At 37.0% G+C, this 22,168-nt stretch overlaps 1 protein-coding gene across 6 annotated transcripts in view; it reads right to left on the bottom strand.

Moving 5' to 3' along the window:
- The window catches only part of ADAM22 (ADAM metallopeptidase domain 22), a 255,952-nt gene that overhangs the window by 197,372 nt on the left and 36,412 nt on the right, over positions 1 to 22,168 (bottom strand). For all 6 annotated transcript variants that reach the window (XM_011996033.1, XM_011996032.1, XM_011996031.1 and 3 more), the window contains one exon: positions 13,511 to 13,587. In XM_011996033.1, coding sequence (XP_011851423.1) covers positions 13,511 to 13,587 — 77 coding nt within the window. The remainder of the gene's footprint in view (positions 1 to 13,510; positions 13,588 to 22,168) is intronic.

A 22,168-nucleotide genomic window follows, 5' to 3' on the forward strand; every position in this document is an offset into this window, starting at 1 on the left:
TACAAAGTCTATGCTGTGAACCGATTTGGTAACACTGCCTCTCATGTTGATACAGATACCATCTAATGAAATATCCACAATTGGCACAACAAATACAAGGTATCGTGACCCCAGAATTTATGGGGTAAACCTTTTACTATATGAACCTCACATTGATCACTTTGGGAGGCTGCATGTCCCAATAACATTCCCTTCAGTGTTATGAACTGAATGCTTGCTTCCCCCTCAAATTCAGATGTGGAAATCCTAACCTCCAATGTGATTATATCAGGAGCTGGGACCTTTGAGAAGTGATTAGGTCATGACAGTAGATTGGAATTCATGCTCTTAGAAGAAGAGACATGAAAAACTATTTTTCTCTCTGTCATTCAAGGATACAGCAAGAAGGTAGCTATGTGCAAACTAGGAAGAAGGCCCTCAACAAGACAGAATCAGCCTGTACCTTGATTTTGGACTCCTCAGCCTTTGGATCTGTAAGGAATACATTTCTGTTTTTAAGCCACCCAGTCCTTATGGTATTTTTGTTATGGAAGCCAAAGCTAAGACATCACAAAGTACACAGTACATTAACCAGCCAACCAGCACATCTATTGCCAGAGGTTTCCTGTTGTGCTGCCTTTCCTGCCCCCATGATTACAAACTTCTAGAAAGTTGTGCCTCCTATTGGATCTAAAATCCCAATAACCTGGTGCCACGGCCATGTCCATATTATTGCAAAATAAACCTGTAGTGACTGACTGAGTAGCTAATTAACACATTTCCAGATTAAGAGTGCAATATCTCAGGTCACAGAAAGTTACAGAGGGCCCAGTAGGAATCTTCTTTGATGTTATTCATAATGGCCAAACATGTTTAGAACAAACAAACATCTGGTCATGGTTTTCAACAGTATTTATCCAGAAGACACTATGTTTATTAGAATATAAGTAAGAACAGTTTTAATTATTGAATTTTAAAAACATTCCTATTCAAATATCTGTAAGGGAATGAGTGGCATATCGGTGTAGGGTTGAGGTTTGGACTACATCAAGATAGTGAGAAAAAACTATAGCAGGTGAATGTCATGCAGAAAAACACTAGATCAGTGGCTCTCAAACTTGAACCAAATAACCCAGAGAGCTTCTAAAAGCACAGTTTTTTAGGTCCCATCCATCAGCAATTCTGATTCAGTAGGTCTGGGTGAGAACCTGGAATGTGCATTTCTAAGAAGTTTCCCACGATGATGCTGCTGGTCCCAGGGACCACTCTGGAAAACCACTGCACTATCTGGTCTATCGGAGTAGGAAGGGACCCAGGTATTGGGAGTTTTTAAAATTCCCCAGGTTATTATGATGTGTAGCCAGGGTTGAAACCACTGGGCTAGGAAAACAGTTAAATGAGGAAGACATGGTGGAAACTATGTCTTCCTCATTTAACTGTTTTCCTAGCCCAGTGGTTTGCATGACTGGGATAACCCGTCACAAAAGGTAAGATGTCCTTGGGTTTGCACGCTAATTTATGGCCTGTGTTAGCTTTGGAAAAGGATATCAAAAGGAAAGCCCTTCTAGACACTGCCTAATAGCAATCAATGGTGTTCATGAGAGAAAATCCTATGCCACTCCATCCAGGCACTTAGATTCCCAAGATCATTTTTGCAGAGGGAAGGATAGACTAATATCTGTTATTTCTCTAAATCCTTTGGTATTCACATCCATAGCTATGTGTTACCAGTTAACTAAAAGCCCTTAAAAAATACATGCTAGAAAGCTGTTTCAAAGCCATTTCACCACATGGGCATTGAAGAAGACCCACTTGTGTGATAAACTTGGCAGTTTCTGTGATTACACACTTTAAATGCAAGGTACATAGCAAAGTGAGAACTGGAAGTTTCTGTGACCTCTATTAAGCTTTGTTGTCTGTTATAATCTGAGCTATAGCCTACAGGAGGAATCAGGGTGGGATCAGAAAAATAAAGAACACTTTAAAAAGAAGAGATATGAATTAGACCCACATCAGAATTAGATCCAGAAAGGGAGAAAGTAATGGGGAAAAAGGTTACTCAAGTGACAACAAGGCTATCAGATCTCCACAGTCAAAGTTTGGCTAAAGAATGACAGTAACCATTTTCACAACGTGAAACAAAGCCACAACACAATTTTTGTAAAAAGAGGGATTTTTAGTATATTCTTTATATCAGAAAATTCAGACACTTTCATGATTATTATTACTGATTATAAACAATTTTATTATTTATTAATAAGCTGATTTTGTTTTTTCTCCAAATGATTATTGCTTTAATGTATGGAATTTCTCTGAGTAGTCTAGTGTAAATATGGCTTCATGGGCTCAAATAACCCTTTTAGTAGGGCTAGTTCTGTGTATATATCGCTTTTTGAACAGTGAAGTTTAAGAGACATCATAGTACTCAAAATCTTTCCCTGTCCTAAAATATCACCTATTGGAGTCAATCCTTTGAGTTACCCCAAAGAGGCAAGAATATCTCCAAGAAGTCACATACATGGACTGAGAAGGGGACTAGAACCAACCAATTTATCTTCATGAATTGATTTATCAGAGAAGACGTAATCAACAGAACCAAGATATCAGGGTGACCACACTGCACGGCAGAAGGAAGAAGAGAATGCACGTGACAGGTAAGGTGATGGAAGGACCTTTAGAATGGCCTGAGGCATACTGACTTTCCGACAGAGGGAAGCTATAGGTTCAGGTGGTGTCCAGAGTAAGTCAGCTGAAGAACTAAATTTCACATTGTGCCCAGGGCTATTCTTGCACAGTCTGACATTCAATACTTCTAATTTAATTATTCTTCTATTTACAGTAGAAGTTACTAAAATGAAAAAAAAATTAAAGCAATTTATTACAGGATCTCAGTGGGGATGAATAATAAGATATATAAAGATAACCAATAAATAAAATTCAGTACGAATTCCCAGGTTTTACTGTTGCATGCCTCATTATTTTTGATAAAAGGAGCACCTGTTGGATCAAGTGTAAAGGGGTATACATTTAGTAGACAGAGGGTTCTCATTTCAGCAAGGCTGTGGAATGAACTCAGCAGCAGTACCACAATAGCACTCAAGTCTATTTATTCCTCAAGGTTACCTTTACCAAAATTCTCTTTGGCAGACTCTCTGGCTATCTCTCCAATATCCACCCCATATGCCACTAGTCAATACATCCCTGTTTGGTCAGTGATCCTCTCTTCTCCTATATGACTCGGGGAAAGGTGAACTCACCCCATTTCTGGGGTAATCCTGACTAGTATCAACTAATCACAGCGGTACCTTTTTCTTTACCAAAGTTTAAGAGGAGTTTTGACCCAGTTCTGGCCAATGAGACCTCTGAAGTTTTGGTGAAAAGGTTCCCTGGTTCCCTACAATGAGTCAGAGGAAGACGTGGTCTTTTTGTCTTCTCTGGACCCAAGAATGACAAAGTAGCATGGCTGGAGTCACACTTGGGGCTGCACAACCTCTGGATTTACAGTTATAGGAGATCATGAATCTCCTTTCAAGATCCTTGAGTCAGACTTTTTTTGTTACTTTCAGTCCAAAGCATTATGAAAGTGTGCTATAGAAAAACAATTTATGAATAAGTAAGCAATAATAGGAATAAGCAAAATCTCCACTTATAGTAGAACTAAAAATGAATACCACCTATGGAAATCAGGAATTATTTTGATAATCAAAACCATGAATCAAAGTAAGCTTCTTATTCAATATTTCAAAACATATCAAGTGTCTATATTCATGACTAATCAAACTTCCATACCGCTATCAAAGTTATCTTCCTGAAAAATGTACTAACCTTAACATTCACTTAAAAACCTTGACAGTCCTCCATTACCAACGAAATGAAGTTCCCCTTTGTTAGTGGAGCCATCAACACCTTTGTTAGTGGAGTCATCAACACCTTCCCTAGGCCCCAACCAAACAAGGTATTCTTAGTCTCCCAGCCCTCCCCAGGCCCCTGAACTTCATATAACTCTCCGGGGGCACTTTCATATCACTATATCCATGTTCCATCTCTTTCCTCTGCTTTAGATAACCCTGCTGTAGCAAAATCTTACACAGTTTTGAAAGCCACAAAGAACACCAATTTTTCTATGAAACTTTATCAGAAGCCCTTTAACCAGGCAAGATTGCTCATTCTTTCCCTGGGTTGATACCATCTCACACTATAGATCACCAGATAAATATCTGTTTCCTCTAAATGGTCAAGAGTGGCTTGAACACAGAGATAATTTCTCTGATCTGAGCTGAATCTGATTAAGGTTCACTTATCTCTGATCAAATGTCTTTCAGTTGTGAGAGAAAAACAGATTAAGGATTTCACTAGTGAGTTTTAAGAGTGTTTCAATCTTGGGAAGAGTAAGAACTTACCCCTTTAAAATTCTAATGTTTCTTTAAAATCCTGATTACCACCTCAAACTCACTATAGTTAACTACCACGGCATTCTAAAAACAGCTATTTCTGAGATCTTATATTTCACTCAATTTAATTAATATGTGCAAAGCAATCCACCCAAAAGTCAAAGAATTGAAATGCTTGTCACTGATTTGTGTGTTGGTTCAATACTTGATTAAAAATAAGAATAGTGATAGCTGTCAGTCTTTGGCATTTTTTAATATAATAAGTTAAGATGATAATAAACAACTGAAACAGGGAAATGAAGACAAGGATTAGTCTATAAACTAGTCATCATAAAAAACTAGAAATCAATTCTAAGATATAATAAAAAGTCAATCTGATTATCCCAGAAAGCAAGAAGGCTCTCTTCCTGTCCCAGAATACAAAGAAGCACTTAAAGATTAATAGGGTTATGTCAAAAAAAACACAGAAATCAAAAGGGCTTCTATAAGCCAACTTTAGAAAAATTTGAATATCACAAAGAAACATGATTGAAATTGAGTGTAAATATCACATAAATAAAAATCCACAAGTCCATTCTGCATTCAATTATTTTAAAAGAAGGAGAAAGGCTGGGCGCAGTGGCTCACGTCTGTAATCCCAGAACTTTGGGAGGCCAAGGCAAGTGGATCACTTGAGGTGAGGAGTTTGAGACCAGCCTGGCCAACATGGCAAAACTCTGTCTCTACTAAAAATACAAAAAAATTAGTTGGGTGTGATGGCAAGCGCCTGTAATCCCAGCTACTCGGGAGACTGAGGCATGAGAATCAATTGAATCTGGGAGGCAAAGGTTGCAGTGAGCTGAGATGGCACCACTGCCCTCCAGCCTGGGTTACAGAGAGAGACTCTGTCTCAAAAAAAAAAGGGAAAAATAAATGTACCTTTTGTTTAGGGATGGATATATAAGTGATAAAACTATAAAGAAAAATCACTGAACTGATTATCACAGAAGTCAGGGTGATTGTTTCCAATAGTGGGGAGGGAGAGTGTACACTGGAGGATTGTGGAACACTGGTAATGTTTCATACCTGGGTAGAGTTATCTTAATAATTATTCTGGTTCTCAATAATTATTTAAAAATTATTCATGTATGTTACTTATTTGGTATATATGTTAGACTTCAATATTTTAAAAGTATTTAAAGTAAATGACTTTTCATCAGTTACAATGTAAAAATATACAATGAGCAAAGGTTAGTGTCTGTAGAAAAATGATCTATAACAATCTCCAGCAGATAGTATACTTCTGTTCAATAAAGCTCCATTGCACTCTCAGTGCCATTGGCCATACCTCTGTCATGCTCCTTAAGGTATTCCACCAATAGTAGAATCCCACCCCTTAAAAAGTTTCAAAAGTTCAACATAGATTTCAAAAGTAGAGTTTTATTATAAATCAAAAACATAAGATCATAGCCATGAGAAGTATGGAACTCTTTCCAGACTTGCAGGAGACATGAAACTGAAAACCTGAAGCCTTAGTAACTATTTATACTTGACATCATCCCTCCTGCAAAATAGAATTTATAGAAAAACAGCTGTTATAGCACCATTTTAAAAAATCAAAAGTCCACTTTGGAAAATAGCTTAGCATTTCTCAAAGCATAAAACTACCATATGATCCAACCATTCCACTTCTAGGTATCTATCCAAGAGAAATGAAAACATCTAGGAACACAAAGACTTCACAGACAGATTGTTCATAGCAACATTATTCATACTAGCCAAACGCTAGAAAAAACCCAAATGTCCACCATCAGGTGAATGGGTAGTCACAATGTGATATATCAATACAATGAAATAATATTTAGTAATAAAAGGAATGAACTGACACATACAGCACAGATGAACTTCAAAAACATGCCAAGTAAAAGAAGCCAGATACAAGAATACATAGTGTATAATTCCCTTTATAAGAAATGTCCAGAAAAGACAAATTTATAAAGACAGAAAGTAGATTAGTGATTGCATTGGGCTGGGACCAGGAATGAGGTTTACATGTAAATGGCAATAAACAATCTTGTTGAGAAATGAAAATTATTTAAAAATTGAATTTTGGTAATTGCTGCACCACTCAGTAAAGGTACTGAAAATCACTGAATTGTATACTTGAAATGGGTGACTTTTATGAAATATAAAAAATATTTTTTTTTTTTTTTTGAGATGGAGTCTCACTCTGTCGCCCAGGCTGGAGTGCAGTGGCACAATCTCAGCTCACTGCAAGCTCTGCCTCTGGGGTTCACGCCATTCTCTTGCCTCAGCCCTCCGAGTAGCTGGGACTACAGGCACCCGCCACACCATGCCTGGCTAATTTTTTTGTATTTTCAGTAGAGATGGGGCTTCACCATGTTAGCCAGGATGGTCTCAATCTCCTGACCTCATGGTCCACCCGCCTTGGCCTCCCAAAGTGCTGGGATTACAGGCATGAGCCACTGCGCCCAGCCAATAAAATTATTTAAAAAAATAAAAACTATTTCATTGTACACAATAAATATGTTCCTAAGCTAGGTGTGGTGACTCATGTCTGTAATCTCAACATTTTGGGAGACTGAGGCAGGCAATCATTTGAGTTCGAGACTAGCCTATGCAACATGGTAAAACCCTGTTTCCACTAAAAATACAAAAATTAGCCAGGCATGTTGGTGCAGACCTGTAGTCCCAGCTACTCAGGAGGGTGAGATGGGAGGATTGCTTGAGCCCAGGGGGTTGAGGCTATAGTAAGCCGAGATCAGGCCATTGCACTCCCAGACTGGGTGACAGAGTGAGATCCTGTCTCAAAAAAAAAAAGGTCCTAAAAGTTTATATATTTGGTAAGATAACCACAAATAAAAATAGGATTCAGAAAGAGGATATAAGAACAGGAACAGGGGAAATTTTAGAAATTATTTTCCGAGAAGCACACACAGATAAATATGGATAAAGGTAAAACACTCCATGGTGTGGACAATTCCTTGCAAAACTATAATTTCTCAAAGTTGGGCTCAAAAACAGTAGAAAAACATGAATATATCAATAGAAATCAAAAAATTATTTATCAAAGATTTCTGTCTTAAAAACCTTCCAGGACTAGTCAGCTTTCCCATTGGTGACACCAACTCTCCATAACAAGGCCTGTAGATAGGTTTGGGCTTGTGGGTTCTTCAAGAAACCACTCTGGCAGATGTTAGCAGGCATCACTAGTGAAGGGAAACTGCCCAGCAGACCAGCTGTCTGCAGGTCTCTGCAGGGGGATCTATCAGTGGCAGGAATGTGATTATAAAATTAAAAGTTAGAGACCAATCTCAGAAATAGTTAAAGGAAACACTTACGGAATATAATTAATTTACACCAAGAATGTCAGCAGGGGCTTGTGCCATAATAACTAAGATAAAAAATAGGAATGGTAATTCTACTTCATAGTTACAACCAGAGAAGCCAGCAACATATGGGACAAAACAATGAATTATCCAACATGACAAAATCAAGTTTATTATCAGCATTGAGAATAATTTTTAATAATGGGAAACATTAATATAATAAATCATAATAACAGGTCAACTGATAAAATCCAAACCTACCTAAAGGCCTTGTTGTGGAGGGTTAGTGTCACCGATGGGAAAGCCGACTAGCCCTGGAAGCTTTAACTGACTAGACAAACATTCAATAAAATCTAATACCTATTCCTTAAAATATAAAAGATACTGCTTTAACAAATAAAGACTAGCTCTCACAAATCAATAATCAACACTCTACTTACTTAACAATGAACAAGAGTTATTTTTATTACCAAAAAAACACAATATAAAAATGCTATTATTACCAAATCATACAGTTCAGAAACTTTTAGAAAAAGAGTTAAGGTAGGAAATAGTAGTAAGCAACATTTTGAAAAGAAAAACTCCAATGATTTGCCATTCATGTTATTGTCAAACTAGAATGTTACATTCAAACCTAAGAGAAACAATAAAAAGCCATTAGCAAAAATAAGAAAGTTCAATAAGGTGCAACACAAATCAATGGCTTTCCTTTATAACACCAATAAATAATTATGAAATATGATGGAAAAATATTACATCCACGGTAGCAACAAAAACAAATACAATTCCTAGGAAAATATTCTACAAAATATGTTCAGGGCCTATAAAAACAAAAATACTGAATTTTACTGACATATAAGAGAATGCTTAACATTTAAAAAAATACACTGTGATGTTGGATGGGAAGATTCAGCACTGTAAAAATGTCTATTTTTTCCAAATTAAAATATAAGTTTAGTGACAGTCCAATAAATTCAATAAAGTGACAGTCCAGTAAAGGAAGAACGACAAAATTATTCTGAATTTCTGTTTTAAAAGAGGCAAAAAATCTAAGAAAATTTTGCAAAAGAAAACTAATAATGGAACGTATTTCCATACTAGCTATTAAAACACATTATAAAGCTACAATAAATAGTATGATGGTACTAAGCCCTAAAAATCAATGAATAGAACTTCAGAAGACATTGCTTTGAAAAAACATTAAAATATGTAATAACTGGGCCAGGCGTGGTGGCTCACGCCTGTAATCCCAGCACTTTGGGAGGCCGAGAGAGGTGGATCACCTGAGGTCAGCAGTTCGAGACCAGCCTGACCAACATGGAGAAACCCTGTCTCTACTAAAAATACAAAATTAGCTGGGCATGGTGGTGCACTATAATTCCAGCTACTCGGGAGGCTCAGGCAGAAGAATCACTGGAACCTGGGAGGCAGAGATTGCAGTGAGCCGAGATCGCACCATTGCACTCTAGCCTGGGCAAAGACAGCAAAACTCCATCTCAAAATAATAATAATAATAAATGTATGTAATAACTGAATCTGATGAATAAACGTTATAAGCCAGTAGGGGAAGGAGTGAATAATGCAACAAATGGTGTGGGGAAAATCAATAACCTCTGTTTAGACTTTCACCCAAAGTCTTTCTGTTGCCCACAAGGCCCTAGATATTTCAGTTCCTTCTACTTTTCCATCCGCATTTAATAACTTGGCTATCCCTGTTCCAACCTCCTTAGCCACATTTCTGTCTCTCAAGCATGCTAAGCTTGTTCCTGCCACAGGGCCCTGACCCTTGCTGTTCCCTCTGCATGGGGGCCCCTTACTTTCCAATGCCACCTCCTTAGAGATGGCCTGTCCCTGACAACAAATTCTCGAAGGCGCTATTTTCGTCCTCACACCAGGCACTCTCTATAAATGGCACTGTCACTCTCTGAAATTACCTTATTTAAAATGTCCATTGTTTGTTTCTCTGGCTAGATGCAAATTTCCTAAGAGTAAAGTCTTTGTTTCCTTTCTTATCAAGTCTAAGTCTTCAGGGTCTAGAGAAGCTTTTAGCATTACTAGAAGCTTAGAAAACGTGTGTGTGTGTGTATACATATATCTGTATGTATATATGTTTATATGTATATGTATATTCCTATATATGGGGTGTGCATGTGTGTGTGTGTGTATATATATATGAAATGAACATAAGGATTCCAAACTACTCCAAACACAGATCTGTCTTATACACAATAACTTTGTATTAAATGTAGATGGAAACAAATATTCACCATAATGAATTCAGTGGAACAGCGAAGCATTCAGTTACAGATTTATTAATAACAGTGAGTTATCTATTGTTATTCATTATCATCACATAACATCATCATTTAATTATAATCTTATCCTCATCACTTATTTTTATCATCATCAGCAGCCACACTGTAAATATAGCATGATGAGACTCTTCCAGATCTAACTTTCAATTCCCATTGAATTCAGATCCTGTCTTTTATCCATGGTGATTCTTACTTTCCCTACAAATTCAAGGGCCACAGTGTAAAGCAAGCAAGAGGTAACTATTGGAAATGCTTTCTCTAAATGAGAGAAAGCAAGACTAAATGTGCTCTTTTGAACAGAATCTGGGAGTTCCTTGTCTAACCCTGCTTCTGCTTCTCTCTCTCCCTATTCCCTACCTCCATGCCACCTCCCATTCTTCAGGGGCAACCCCATCTGCTGACATCTGTCATGCTTCAGTTCCTAGTTGTCCTCCCACCACTTACTGTAAAACTGGGGGAAAAGAAGACTGCTATAAGGATCATACAGTGAGAAAAACCATTTCGTTATTGAAATAAGGCAAGAAGCTGAGAATCTGTAAAATACACTCAAAATTTAGGCACTGGACCATCCAAGATCTGAGAGCTGTACAACAGAATCCCTTCCAAAAAAAGCAGGCTATAAAAGATTTTTTTTCTAATTGTTATATATTTCACATCATAAACAACCAACCACAGTCCAAAGACAGTGCTTGCTTCTTTGCTGGGGGGCTACGCATGGTTTTTGTCAGGTCCCCTGTTGTAAAGGATCAAATAGTTCTCCTGAAAGGTAATGTTTTTCAACATCCTTGCATTGTTTGGAGCAGTTTAATTATCCACTTCTTCAAGAACAGGAGATGTACAAGAAAAAAAAAAACTGGACTGAATCGCTCAGATAATAGTTACATGTCCTTATTGAGCTTTCTTCTTTCTGAGGAATGTTTTACAATAAAGTATAAGACTTATTGCTGACCTCTGGAAAGGTCCAATGCAGCCTCAGGACTAGTGTGGCCAGACCAGGCCATATGTTTGATTTTGTTAATACATCTGTCCTAAAGAGTGAAATTTGACAACTATGACCCCATGAAGAAAAACTACTCCCCACCCTTTTCTTGATAATTTTAATGAAACAGAAACTGGCTGTGCTTTTCATTTTTAACCTTTCCATATTTTTATCAGCCTCCTGTGGAAGTTACTACTCAAAGGTTAAACTCTTGTATAATCTACTTATAGATAATTTTATTCACTGAACATTAAGAAGAAACATTATGTAATGATACTTTTCCAGCCATTGCAATCAAAAAATATGTAATATTGGATCCATTCTGCAACCAGAAACTAGCTACACATAGACTTATTTAATTTTCCTCCAGTTAAAAAAAAATTTCTGTATGTTCCACAGCCCCAGAATTGCTTCATAAGAAAAAAAAAGTTTAAAGAACATATTGTTTTTCACGTTCCTGCTCCTTAACCAACTTAAGACAATACACAAACTAAAACCATGAAACAAAAACATTCTACATAAAAATAAGATGAACATTTTTGTATCACATCATGATTTTTATAGTATAAAGATAACAGCTACCTGCCACCTATGTTTAATATTGATCCCAGGCAAAAAAAAAAATGAGCACACTGCATGTTTCTCAGCCCAGGCTACCTCCATTTATGCTCTTATTTAATTGTTTACATGTCTTGTAATTGCAAATTTGCATTGAAATAGAAAGAAAAATGCCCAATTGAAGTTTCTGCCAATATCTCAAAAGAAATTTTGCTTCAACCCCGGTATTCCAAACTTCATGCTTTGATAAGTATGACCATATGTGTGTCTCCTTCAGGAACAGAAAGTCTTTGGACTCGGATGTCTCCAAAGTAAGTGAGGCAGTTTGGCCAGAATGGACGTGAATAAATATCCATTCTTTGTTTGAGTATTAAAAGTCAAGGAATTACAAACGTCAGGAAGCAGAAAACACAGATTAGCAACAGGGACAATGATTTCAAAGAGGGATGGAAGGGAGTTATTAAAATAGAGACCTAAGAATTTGACTTTCCAAATCACACCTAGTATCTACATGTGGCTTTCAGAAGCTAGTCTCAAACATTTATCTTCTTTTTTGCTGTTTCACTCTTCCTCTCCTGGTCATTTCACCTCTGTCTCCTGGCTAATCCTATCCTCTGGTTTCTGAGTCAATATGACTCTCAGCCTGGAGTTTAGCCCCTACACTGTGTTAAGGATATATCAGTGAAGCAAAGAAAATCTCTGTCCTCAAGGAGCTTACATTCTAGGAGTAGGAAAAAGACTATAGACCAAATAAATAATCAAAATATCAAATATTAGATGGCCATGCATCAATAATGGTAGTCAAACTTCTTTGACCTATAAAAATGACAATGTCATAAGAGTTCATCTATATATTAAATGGTGATAAGTATTATTTTTAAAATGAAGCAGAGAAGGAGACTAGGTAGTAAAGTAGATGAGAGAGTGAAGGCAGAGAGGGTTATTGAGCATTTAAAATGTGGCTAATGCAACTGAAGAACAGAATTTTTAATTTTATTTGAATGAATTAATTTAAATTTAAACAGCCACAAGTGGCTAATGGCTACCTATCCAGATAACATGGTCCTAAGTCTTGCCTCTTACACGCTTTTTTAAATTAACTGACAGTCTTCCATCTAGCTGATTCCCCACTGCAGACAACTTAGGCTCTAATTCTCACTCTTGGTCAATTTGCCTGAATTTCTGGCCTCAGACTTTTTTCCTGAACGGTTGTAGAAATGCTTCCAGAAAACTATGGCCCAATGCTGCCCAGCTCAGAAGCATAGGCCTGACAGAATCCTGGTATCTGCCTACTTGCCCATGATCAGAAGTAGGATAGAAATCCTTTTTTAAAAAAGTGAACAGTAACTAGTCAGATTTATTAAACACTACATTTAGACCAAATGAAAGAGATTAAATCCAGCAACAAATCAAAAGCACCTTCCAAACCTAAAATTCTAGGTAGACAACTATTTCTAAAATTATATTGTATTCACAGGATAATTCCAGGACCAGAAACCTCACAGAAATCCACCACCATATCAACGCATCTAATGAACTCCAGGTATTTTAGCATCACCTATCATGCAGCCAGTCCTCTGAATCATTAATCAAAAAGTGCAACCTTCTTTTTCCTGATTTTCTCAAGGAAGATACTTCAATACCCAAAGTATTATTTTCATAATTTACTGTCATTCACAGGAAACTTAAGCTATAGATATTCTTACAAAAAATATTGGGGTAACTCTTGCCTTTCATTTTACATTATTAAATCTAATATAGGTGCTCAATTTCAAATGAATATACATTTCTTGCTATCTGCCAGACTTTATAACCTACAGTCAACAAGTATAGTTTCAAATGTAATATTTAACTGGTATAGGAAGATGAAGTAAAATATAGCAAGAAAAAACTTTACAAGTGGAAAAGAAAGTGGATTTAATGTGTATCTGACAAAAGCAAGTGCAGCTCAACACTTACTGATTTAGCACGACATCAAGAATGAACGACGTTCCAAAGGCATCAACCTGGAAGCTTGCTTGGTCAACATGAGTCAACTACAATATCAAAAAGAAAAAAGGTTATTTATTACTCAGCCATACTAATTAGGCAATTACTCTTTCTTATGTTTATTTCAAAACACTTACAATATCATAAGAAAATAATTCAACATGGAGAATAAGTGAGAACATATTAAAGTAAAATTTACATCTTCTTAGAAGCCAAGCATTCACCAATCTGAAGTAAATTACCACCCAATCAAAGAGGACAAGTGCCCTACTATTTTAGTTTACCTCAAGCGGTTAAGCATTTCATTTCCAAGATGACTGCACTTCATTCATCTTATCTGATTTTAAGTGACTAGCTTCTTTAAAATAAAGTTTTGTACATTTGGAAAGAAAATAAGTAAAATATGCTCAATTTAAGAATAAAATGATATGGTGAACATGATATATTTAGAAAGAAGATATCTAAACCTCTACAAAATACCTTTTTCACTTATCACAAAAACATACTTTAAAAATAGTATTTCAGTTTTAATTTACCAGACATAATTTCATCAAGGTTTCCACATCTTCCTAAAAGCAAAATTGAACCTCTGCACGTCTACTGCCAATATCACCTATCCAAATGTTCTTGTGTTAAAAAAAAAAAAAAAAAAAAAAAAAAAAATCACTATTTCCTATGCTATCCTAGGAACTCCCAGAGAAAACCACAAGGGACTCTAAACTAAAAAATATAGTGCTTCCCATAGCATTAATATTTGCATACTGAATAATCATGTGAATTAACTGAAAAGAAAGGAGGAAGCAAAACTGTGAGTTCCATTCGACTCACCAAATATGAACAGTAGCTATATCCAAACAGTAGGACTCCAAATTATTGGATTTTTTTGTGTTTATGTTTCCACAGTATCCAAACCTCTAAAATAAATATGTATAATCACTAAAACGAGAAACATGTGACAAACATTATTTTAGAGATTAAAAGCCACATGAGCAAATGCACATAGTATGTGAGACCAACAGAAATGCTGCTCCCTGAGATCAAGCGCATCCCAGAAGGGACATCTTAGGAGTCTCTGGGGCCACAGGGGACCTCAACCATCCCTGGGATTTCACACGCAGTAAACTATGAGATTAAGTGAAAGGAGAGAGTCTGATTAACAACAAGGCTTTTTGGAAAGAAAGGATAATTCTTCTGTTTTAAAGTCTATCCTCCTATTTTAAAGAAGTAGGTATGCGAGAATCTTGTAATTCTGTTGCTAACACATTCTAATCCTCATAAAACCTCAAAACTTAAGAATTACCTGGGTACCTCTGAGCCTCATTAGCCATTCAACTATCACTCCTAACTCTTCTCAACTAATACCCAGCCCCAACTAATCTTCGTTTTCTTTTTTTATGGTAGTTCTTGGAGCCACACCTTACTCTTCATTTCCACCTCTGCCATATATCATATCCCCTGATTTTTCTAAAGTTGACTCCTTATCAAAATCCCAAATGTAAGCCCTAGATTTTCTACTATATCAAAAAAAAACAAAAACAAAAACAAAAAAAAAACCCTTCTCCCTGGATTTCAGGATCTTCCATAATCACCTTCCCCACTCCAGGCATAATGGTATATAAGCACCTACCCATAGCCCACCTACACTCAGTTCTCTCTTCTGCTCTTTAGTTCAAAAGCTATGTTCACTCCAACATTTTCTGTGGCTTTTTCATTCATTAATTTTGCTGAGCCCTTTTCTAAACTAGACCCTTCACCAAAGCTGTTTCCCAGAAACAGCCCTACTCATCCTTCAAGATTTAGATCAAGTTCCACCTGTAGTCGTCTAGGACTGCCAAAACAAAATACCACAGACTGGGTGGCTTAAACAGAAATTTATTTTCTCACAGTTCTGGAAGCTACAAGTCCAAGGTTGAGGTGTTGGTAGATTTGGTTTCTCCTGAGGCCTGTCTCCTTGGCCTGCAGATGGCCGTTTTCTCTCTGTGTCCTCACATAGCCTTTTCTTTGTAAGTGCACATGCCTGGTGTCTCTCTCTCTTCTTAGAAGGACGCCAGTCATATTGGATTAGGGTCCCACCCTTATGACCTCATATAATCTTAATCACCTCTTAAAGGTCTCCCATCTCCAAACGCAGTCATGTTGGGGGTTAGAGTTTCAACATATAAATTTGGGGAGGGCACAATTCAGTGCATAGCACCTCTCTTCCATGAAGCCTTTTCAACCTCGTCTAGCCTCCTCCTCTCCTCCTCACTACAGGTCAATATCACATCAAGACCTTAGTAATGATCAGCACCAGGTATTTAGTTGATCTTCTGATCGCCTGATTCATTCAAAGGTTGTTATCAGTTCCCTGGATGTATAAATGAACAATAACTGAACAGTTATAAATTAACTGCTTACAGAAAGACACTCTTTCCATTAAAATTGCTTTTAAAGTGATGTCAATGGATAACGTCACTCCTTCCACCTAAAGCTCTTTGAGTTTCCTAGAGTGCTAACAACCATGTTTTGGAAAGAGCCTCTGCTTACCAGAAATGATGTTTCAGTTAAAATGAACCTCTCCCTCCTCCATTCTTCTTGTAGGACTATTAAAGCTCTTACCTCAATTTCCTTTGAATCAGAAATATTAATGCTGCAAATCTGTGGTGAACAACGCGAGGGCCACATGTTAGTCACCTTGGTATCCATGATTACAGCTTGAATCGAGGTAATGTTAAAATTCTTCTTGACAAGGTATTTACTGTCTGCATTAATTCTAATTCTTATCTTTTCTGCTTCCTGCAGCTCCATTTTACATCTGGTATCTTATTTTATTGATCTCAGTCATGTCCCAAAGAGAAACTCATGTACTTAAATTCAAAAGAAAATCCATTGACAGAATTCTTAACTACTGCTTAGTAAGAATGTTTGCATTATTGATAGTAATAGGAACAGGAGTATGTTAACATAGCTTTAAAATAAGGCAAGCTTCCTTAGACTGTATACAGATTGATTCATTCAATAACCTTCTTCTGAGAGCCTACCAAGTGCTGGGAGCTATTTAGATTTGGGGGATAAAGTAGTGAAGAAAACTGATCATATTTCTGCTCCTGTGCAGCTTATCTGATAGTAGAGGAGACAGAAAATGAACAATTAAGTTAAAAACAAGTTTAGAAAATAAACATAGTATTCTCAGACTTAATAAAACAGGGAAATACTGTTGAGAATGACCAGGGAAGATGAAGGACTAAGGGTGTCTCAGAAGGCCTCCAGAAGGAGGCAACATCCAGGTAACAACATTAATAACTAGAAGGAATCTGTGGTAGGGAGAATAATGAGCCCTAAATATGCCTACACCGTAATATCCAGAACATATGAACATGTTACCTCACATGGAAAAAGGGACTATGCAGATATTTTTAAGGACCTTGACTTGGGGAGATTATCCTGGATTGTCTGGATGGGCTCAATCTAATCACATGAGTCCTTATAAGAGGAAGGCAAGAGGGTTAAAATCAGAGAAGAAGCTCTGATGGTGGAAGTAGAGATCAGAGTGCTAAGAGGAAGAGGGCAGGAACCAAGGAATGCAGGTAGCCTCCAGAAACTAGAAAAGGCAAGGAATGAATCTTCCTTAGGGCCTCCAAAAGGAGCAAAGCACTGCCAATACTTCACCTTACCCTTGTAAGACCTATTTCAGGCTTCTGACCTCCACAGCTGTAAAACAGTAAGTTGTTGTTTCAGGCAACTAAGTTTCTGCTAATGTGTTATAAAGGCAACAGGAAACTAATACAGCATCACTGGCACTGTCCCTGAACACTTTGAAAAGCAGTTCCAATGAGCTGACTGCACCAGTATTCAATATCACTTTCCTCCCAGTTTGGCTAAAACCAAGACACTTCCAGCAGCAGGGCTGAAACTCATGAGGCCTCAAGGATCAAACCCAGAACACAGAACTTCTCACCCAAACCAAACTTGCGTTGGTGGTCACTAAAATAAATGTGAGCCTGGTTTCTTTGCATTTTGTGTGGTCTTTCGATATTCAGGAACCTACCTTCCCCATGTTTCTGGCCGATAAATAGGACAAAGAGAAGAAACATGGTTGCTTTTTTTTTTTTTTTTTTGAGACAGAGTCTCGCTCTGTCGCCCAGGCTAGAGTGCCGTGGGGCGATCTCTGCTCACTGCAAGCTCCACCTCCCGGGTTCACGCCATTCTCCTGCCTCAGCCTCCTGAGTAGCTGAGTAGCTGAGACTACAGATGCCCCCCACCACGCCCGGCTAATTTTTTGTATATTTTTTTTTAGTAGAATGAGGTTTCACCATGTTAGCCAGGATAGTCTCGATCTCCTGACCTTGTGATCCGCCTGCCTCAGCCTCCCAAAGTGCTGATATTACAGGAGTGAGTCACCACACCCGGCCAATATGGTTGCTTCTTAAGGTTATCTTGGAGATGGAATAAAGTAAATGAATTACACCAAATTGCTGTATTATCAGGCTTATTATTCAACACCACTGAAGTGAGCCAGGATGGTTCTCAGACAGTTACTCTTAGACCTTGCCTTTTTAGTTTAAGGAAAAAGGTATGTTTGAGAAGAAAGAACCAGTATAATACCAAGATTTTCCTTTGGTGGGGGGAAACAGGCTAAGATACTGTCAAGGAAAAATTCCAATACTTATTAACTTTAAGTTGAAGATTAAAAAGTAGTAATACCTCTCAGAGATACTAGAAAAACATAATTTTGCAGAAATGCCATCTTTCAAATTACTACATAAGAATGAATTCTGATTTTAAAAACTATTAAACAGGTACTTCAGGCATTAGAATAATACTGAGAGAATTCCTAGAGTTCACGTAATACAAGATCCTTAGTATATAAATAGGGACAATGAGGCCAGTGTGGGCAAAAGTCACTTCCAAAGTCACATATGTGGTGGCAGAGTAGGCATCCCACCTGCTGGTAGGCCTTTTTCATCATATTTCAACTCCTTGCTTTCATTCTACAGCTTGGAGGTACTTGCAGGTTTTACTGGGTTCTAATGAATAATTATTATAATAGAAGTCGTTTCAGTATCATGAAAATGCTCTGAAGAGCATTTTTAGAAGATACGACAACAAAATCAAAACATAAAAAACAATCTTTAGAATTCCATTTTCATCGAAAAGTCAATAACATGACCACAGCTGATGTCCTAAGCCATGTCCTAAGGCCAATTTGATAACAAGCTTACAAACTCAGAGTTATAGTTAAAAATACATATACTGAAATCCCTCGTTTAAGGAAAAGAAATTACATGGACATGGTAAAATATGTGCGTGCAGTATGTATGTGTTTTAGAGATTGAGACAAGCAGTGAGGCTGACATTTATAGAAACTGTGAAAGAAAAGATACAGGGGAAAAATGCAAAAATATAAAATAACTCTCCAGATGGCAGGAACTCTTAATAAATCAATATAATTACATAATAAATAATTACATATTAAATATATCAATTAAATCAATATAATTACATAAAGATAATTCTAATTTCTAAATTCAAAAATGAATCATGGAAATTTTCGGACCATAAGAACATAATACAATCCCCAGACTGGGGCCTGTTTATTATTCATGGCCAATAGCTGAAATTAAAATGTGAAATTAACATAACACTCATGTTCCTCATGCATTTTGCTTCTTGGCAGCCTGTACTCTTCTCCTCATAACTTCTAGATTCAATGAACCAAGGTCAGCCTACCTATCCCAGAGAGCAAACACAAGGGAACTTTTTAAGACTGCCTTATTGATAGCCAATTTTTAAAGCAAAGTTAGCAGTACAACATTCATAGTAGAATCAGAACCTTGACACAATGAGAAAGACGAGGTACTTTAGGTTTTTAATTAAGCCCAGCCTGAACAACGAATTGATGTTTACCAATGGGGTGGGAATATCAGCAATCAAAAGGTAGTATACAATAAGATAACTGTGAAAGTAATTAATATTATTAAAAATAAGGGTTTAATGAATGTAATAGAATCTTTAGGTACTGCATCCTAAACACGTATTTGCCATTTGACTGCTTCAGCTCAGTTTTAAAAAACTACAAGTATAATTCTTGGAAGTCTAACATCTTCAGTTTAATAAAAAAAAAAATTGTGTGTGTGTATATATATATGTGTATGTGTATATATATATGTGTATGTATATACAGAGAGAGCAAATATGGCTTATATATATGATCCCTCTTTTCTACATCAGAAAAGGCAACTGAAAAACCACCATAGCCTATGATAACTTCTGGCAAAAGAGCTGCAAAAGATTGATACTATATCTCTATTCAGATGAAAGTTTCTCATTCTAGAATTTGTTGTGGTCACATCAAGATATGGGATTACTTTTGTGAAGCGGAACTGTATTACAATGGCATCTGTTAAAAGACAGCTCTACCCAACAGGTCTACCTATATGTAAATTGGTATGATAAATGTAAGAACATTAGTGTTTTCTCTCCGTATTTCTATACTATGACTCCATGTTACTCTCCCTTCTCCATCTCAGTAACACCCGTAGTTTTCATAAGCTGATTATATATTGTATCTAATTTACATATTTTCTTTAAACCAAACTGTTCTTGAAATCCAACCATCTGCATTTAGTATTACAAAAACCAGAACAGTGCCTGGCAACAGGACATTTTAAAACAAAATGAAACAAAACAAAATAGCACAATTTTTAAAGAACAAATTTTAAAGAGCTGAGGTACATTTGAATTCTAGGTCTTCTATTTACCAGTGGAATAAACTAGAGCAGGTTGTTTCATGTCTCTGAACTGAAAGTCCTCATCTCTTAAAGAGCAAAAATAATAACACACACTTTGTAGATTTGCTGTAATAATTAAATAAGCGATACTCCATTCAACACTTATAGAGTGCCAACCATACCAGGCCCTGAGAAAGAAAGATGAGTTGGATATGGCTCTTGCACTCAGGAAACTCGTAGTCAAAAGAGGAAGGTACTAAACAAATTATTACAAAGTGAGTATAAGTCCAACAGTAGATATATGTATAAAATACAACAGCAGTCCTTCAACTGTAGGGATACCAAGGAATGCATTGGTACTCCTCAGATTGACAATGTAAGGCAAAGCACTACAAGAAAAAGGAACAACAAAGGCACAAAAATGGCAAACAGCTCAGCACAACCAGGAAACTACAAGGCATGCTATATATTACAAGGCACATTATGTATTACTGATTTATTATGGAAGATCAAGCTGGAACTAAAGACATCAAAAAACTTCTAAAATTCTCAATCCTGGTTCCACATTAGACTTTGATATGGTTTGAATTTGCATCCCCACCCAAATCACATGTAGAATTATAATCCCCAGTGTTGCAGGAGAGGCCTGGTGCACAGTGACCAGATCATGGGGGGTGGACTTTCCTCCTTGCAGTTCTTGTGATAGTGAGTGAGTTCTCAGGAGCTCTGGTTGTTTAAAAGTGTGTAGCATCTCCCCCTTCTCTCTCTCTCTTCCTCCTGCTCTGACCATGTAAGACATGCCAGCTTCCCCTTCACCTTCTGCCATGATTTTAAGTTTCCTGAGGTCTCCCCAGAAGCAAAAGCCTGTACAGCTTGTAGAACCATAAGCCAACTAAACCTCTTTTCTTATAAATTACCCAGTTTCAAGTATTTCGTTATAGCAGTGCAAGAACAGACTAATGCACTTGGGAAGTCTTTCTTTTTTTTTTTTTTTTTTTTCCTTAGAGACAAAGTCATGCTCTTTTCCCCAGTCTGGACTGCAGTTGCACAGTCACGGCTCACTGTAACCTCAAATTTCTGGGCTCAAGTGATCCTGCCACCTCAGCCCCCCTGAGTAGCTGGGACTATAGGCATGTGCCACCATACACAGCTATTTTTATTTTAATTTTTTGTAGAGACAGAATCTCCTTGTGTTGCCCAGGCTGGAGTGCAGTGGCTATTCAGAGATGCGATCATAGCTCACTGCAGCCTCAAACTCCTGGAGTCAAGTAATTCTCCTACCTCAGTCTCCTGATTAGTTGGGATTACAAGCATACGCCACTAGACCCAGATTGCCTTGGAAAACTTTTTTAAACATACTAATGTCTGTGCCTCAAATTCAGCAATTCTGATATACTTGGTCTGCAGTGGATCCCAGGCATCAACAATTTTTAAAGAGCTATACATGTCATTCCAAGGTACAGTCAACGGTTGAAAAGTGATATTCTAAACCAACCTAAGAAACGCCCTCCTTATCTTGAAAGCCATTTTTATGGCTTTCAAGATCATAAAGACCTTTGTGATAACACATGTCCAATAAACAACAGCTCTCTTCCCTTTCCTTCACTGTTTATGACAAAATATGTTTAACTTTCAAAAGTGAATATTTACTTACTAAATTCCTGTATTATTTCTTAAAAGTAAAATGTATGTTCTTATGACAATTTACTACCTACATTTTGTTTTTGAGTTCAACCAAAATAATAAAAGTTTTAAAAGTTTTTTCTAAAAGGAGGGAATGAGTAAGAGAAATACAAAAGGAAGAAAAAGAAATTCAATCAGATAGTCTTTCCTGCTAAATTAAGGGCCAATATCTCTGTAAGCACCTTGGCACGCTTTCTCACAAAGTAGAACCTCAATATACTTTTTTTTTTTTTTT

This window comes from Mandrillus leucophaeus, unplaced genomic scaffold (assembly GCF_000951045.1).
Source record: "Mandrillus leucophaeus isolate KB7577 unplaced genomic scaffold, Mleu.le_1.0 Scaffold50, whole genome shotgun sequence".
Classification (NCBI taxonomy): domain Eukaryota; kingdom Metazoa; phylum Chordata; class Mammalia; order Primates; family Cercopithecidae; genus Mandrillus; species Mandrillus leucophaeus.